General features: G+C 32.7%; 1 protein-coding gene across 3 annotated transcripts in view; it reads left to right on the top strand.

Moving 5' to 3' along the window:
• Positions 1 to 4,219, top strand: part of LOC107302786 (calpastatin) — a 67,330-nt gene that overhangs the window by 48,103 nt on the left and 15,008 nt on the right. For all 3 annotated transcript variants that reach the window (XM_029287296.1, XM_029287298.1, XM_029287297.1), the window contains 3 exons: positions 1,940 to 2,047; positions 2,124 to 2,186; positions 3,482 to 3,580. In XM_029287296.1, the coding sequence (XP_029143129.1) occupies positions 1,940 to 2,047; positions 2,124 to 2,186; positions 3,482 to 3,580 (270 nt within the window). The remainder of the gene's footprint in view (positions 1 to 1,939; positions 2,048 to 2,123; positions 2,187 to 3,481; positions 3,581 to 4,219) is intronic.

Below are 4,219 nucleotides of genomic sequence, written 5' to 3'. Positions count from 1 at the left end.
AATTATATGCTCTTTAAAATTTACATATTAGAAAACTGGGAGATTGAATGACAGTCTAGGCTTTTTGCTCAGTTTCTGAGTAGAATAAAGTTATAGAACAGCAAAGAGAAAGAATTATTTCAGACAATAATGTTTGGAAATATTTACAAACTCTGTACTATGAATTAATCTAACCATCATTAATATATAACTGGGTAGGCTAATGTTTTTTTATTCTTCACATAGTCAGATAAAAAGAAGCTAATAATGGAATCTCAAGTATGGAAGAAGAAGAATCATTTTCTGACCTCTAAGTAAAGGATTTTTTTTAAAAAAAAAAATGATAGTGAGTTTATTTCCATTTCCAATTATTAATCCTAATCATTAAATTATCCCGATAATTATCACCCAGAATTGAACCAACAGAACCATGAGGCAATATTAAATCGAACTGTTCAATGAACCTCAATATCTTGGTAACAAGTTCTTTTGGTTTTTTGGGGAGGGAAACCAGCATGCTTATAAGCAACATTTATAATCCAAAGCTATGCAGGGTTTGGGATATGATTCAGCAGTTTATTTCATCCTTTGTTTTGAATGGTGAGGATAAAATGAGCTCATATAAAAGAAAAGGACTATGTCCTCTTGCCATACAAAAGTAGTTTAATACGATTAGAGGGCTGAGATTCCGGTTATATTTGAGGATGGAAATAAAATGACATATGCATCCAAATAATATTCCATTTTTTTAAAAAAAATCTTTTAGCCCTTCATTTTTTAAAATCAAGATATTACTACTTCCATTTTTACTCTCTTATACTTTTGTATAATTATTATCAGTCTGCTGTGCTGAATGTTGTGCTTTCTTATATTTTTCTATTATCATAGAAACGTGGTAAAAAGGTAAAAAAAGTTAAAAAGTAAAAAAAAAACTTTTTCCCATATTGTGGATCCAATTCAATCTTTTACTATGACCATGGAATAAAAATTAAAACATTAAAACAAAACAGAGCAAGACATAATAGGGTATTACAATTAATGATGGGATCATGAATGGGTCACCAGAATCTGCCTAGTTTTACAGACAATATAGCAGAATTTAGGTACCAAGAAACTTCATNTTAGTAATCATTGGTTAATATAAAAGCATTTTGTAAGGTTAGTGTATTAAATTGGGCTAGATCACATCCCTACTATGAGATTATTGAATTATTTAAGAAATGTTACTTTCCTTAACACCTCAGTTTTAATGAGGCACTGTATAGAATAGCATTGTGCATTGCCAATAAAATATTTTTTCCTCTCAAATTTTTGCATGGCTAGAATTACACTGTTGATCCTTTTATTAGGCAGTGTTCTAGTGTTACTGTATCTCATAAGCAATAAAATATTAATCAGAAATGAAAACACAGATAGTCCTTGACTTACAACCACAATTAAGCCCAACATTTCTGTTGTTAAGCGAAACATTTGTTAAGTGAATTTTGCCCCATTTCATGACCTTTCTTGCCCCAATTGATAAGTGAATCACTGCAGTTGTTAAGTTAGTGACACAGCTTCCCCATTGATTTTGCTTGTCAGAAGGTTGATCACATGACCCCAGGACACTGCAATTGTCATAAATACGAACCTGTTGCCAAGTGTCCGAATTTTGATCACATGACCTTTGGGACAGTACAATGGGTGTAAATGTGAAAAATTGTCTTACGTCACTTTATTCAATCTGTTGTAAGTTTGAATGGTCATTAAACGAACTGTTGTAAGTCAAGGACTACCTGTATGTGCAAGTTACATTTTTACAATAATTCTGAATTATGCTTGTAGTAAATGATTTCATATTATGCTTTTTATTTAAGACCAGTGTAAAATCATACTTGAATGACAATTTTTGCTTAGAATTTGGGCTGCTCTAAATATGAGTCTACTTTGTATTGGCTGATCTTACCTTTTTCTACCTTAGGCTACCACTGACAAGAAACCATTGGCTTCCAAGGTAGCTGTTGGCAAGGTAGCTGTTGGCACAGCTGGAACAGTCACAGCTGCTGGCTTGACTGCTGCATCTGCAGAGGTGAGTTTAGTGGTGGTTAGTGGTGTGTGTATGTGTAATTATGAACTAGCTCTGAGAAATACATTCTTGTTTTCAGATTAAAGAACATAAATTGGTATCTCCTGTTCCAGTTACTGCAGGCAGTAAACCAGCAGAAAAGGTAAATAAAGGGTTTACTTGCTATGTATTCTACTGCTGTATTATTATCTTTTAAAGAACCATTTTAAAAGTAGCTAGCCAGCATGGATAATCTTGATATTCTTTTAAATATGCACAATCAGCTTTATTTCAATCTGTAATTTCCCCATCATTACTATGGTGACTCCTAACTCCTGAGAAAATAAAATTTAGAGCTATATTGTACTACTTATACAAATGTTCAGCAAGTATTGCGGGCCCAATTGGCAAAGGAAAACTCAGGACCATGTATAGGTTGGAAATATGCGGAAGAGTCCTTCATCCTACAGTGATAGACAATGGCTAAAATGATGATGATAATGATGATGGATGATGATGATGATGATGTCTATGGTGATGATAATGATGATATAAATGTACACTTGTATGTGTGCCACATGCACACTTGAATAAGTGGCACATATAATCCCTTACTGCCCTGACTGGAAGGCTTTGTCCATACTTTTATCTTTTTAAGCTGCTTGACTCATGAATAATCTTTCTCTCACTTTAAATCTCTGCCGTTTTGCTTGCTTGCATTTGAGTAATTTTTCTGTTTGTCTATAAATCTCTCCTTGAGTCCTTTTTAGGCCTCAAGTTCTTTACTAAACTATCCACTTCCTTTTCTTTTTCCTAGTCATTTCTTCTAGGCGGGGCCTCTCTGAGTCAAGCTTACTGTTACATCAAGCAGAGTCCCTATGCCTGTATTATCTTTCTCTCTAGACATCTGTCTTCTTGTACTCAAAACACCACACCTTTTATATATTTTCAAATTCAGCATTTGTTTCTTCCTCTTACCTCTTCAGGGTGATCTTCCTCCTCCTCCATTCCAATTTTCCTAAAGATTTCCTTTTTTGTATACTAAAGAGCTCCTTATTTGATCCTATGATCCAACTGTCTTATTTTCCAAGTTATCCCAGCTTTGCCTGCATCTTCAGGTCCTATTTCCTACATTCCGCTAATTTCAATACCTACTGTAGATATCTGGATTTCTAGCAACTAAGTTATTTATTTCTTTTATTTGCATATTGCCCAGATTATTTCTCCAATGTTAAAATATCTCCTGGGTTACATAAACTATAACTTTAGATGCTAATATTTCATTGAAACCTTTTAGAATTTAGATAATATGTTGTTAGATTTTACTGCATTAGTTTTATATATTTGATTATAATAATTTTAAGCTGTATTTACTAAATAATATCTTAACATAGAATGTTATAGTAGTCACCTACTCCATGTCAGTGCTATATATTATTAAAAAAAATGTCTCCCTAGTCTGATTTAGATACTGCCTTAGATGATTTAATAGATACACTTGGAAGTCCTGAAGAAAATGAACCACCTGCTCCAATATATACTGGACCAGAAGTTTCGGTATGGGATTTCTTCTATAAAAACCTTATGCATGAAGCCTGCATTTTTATAATTACATTTTATAAATTTGCTTGTAAATAAAATAATGATAAGTTTATCCAAGTTTTGTTTTCCCATGTGACATCCCTGAACATTAGTGTATGCCTCTCTATTATGCATTTTTCAAGTTTTTAAACCACATTGAAGCCTGGATTAGTTTAACTGTGGTGTTTTCTTTCCTATTTCCATTACCCCTTCATTTTTTATTTTGCGTTGCTTATCAGTATATTGTGATCATTTTGTTTTAATTCAGTTGTTAAGTCCAAATGAATTTAGGACAGCTTGCTTCCATGGGAATTGGTCTAGCTAAGTGAAGTGACTGAAAAGAAGTTTATGTTATTATCATAGAATGGTAATCTGGTCTAGAGACCATTAGATGTAGCATTACAATGTTGTGAAAGAATTATATGCTCTTTAAAATTTACATATTAGAAAACTGGGAGATTGAATGACAGTCTAGGCTTTTTGCTCAGTTTCTGAGTAGAATAAAGTTATAGAACAGCAAAGAGAAAGAATTATTTCAGACAATAATGTTTGGAAATATTTACAAACTCTGTACTATGAATTAATCTAACCATCATTAATATATAACTGGGTAGG

Source organism: Protobothrops mucrosquamatus, unplaced genomic scaffold (genome assembly GCF_001527695.2).
Source record: "Protobothrops mucrosquamatus isolate PMUCROS unplaced genomic scaffold, P.Mucros_1.0 scaffold_290, whole genome shotgun sequence".
NCBI lineage: Eukaryota > Metazoa > Chordata > Lepidosauria > Squamata > Viperidae > Protobothrops > Protobothrops mucrosquamatus.
The sequence above is the reverse complement of the archived record's forward strand: the minus strand, read 5'-3'. Positions and strand labels throughout refer to the sequence as shown.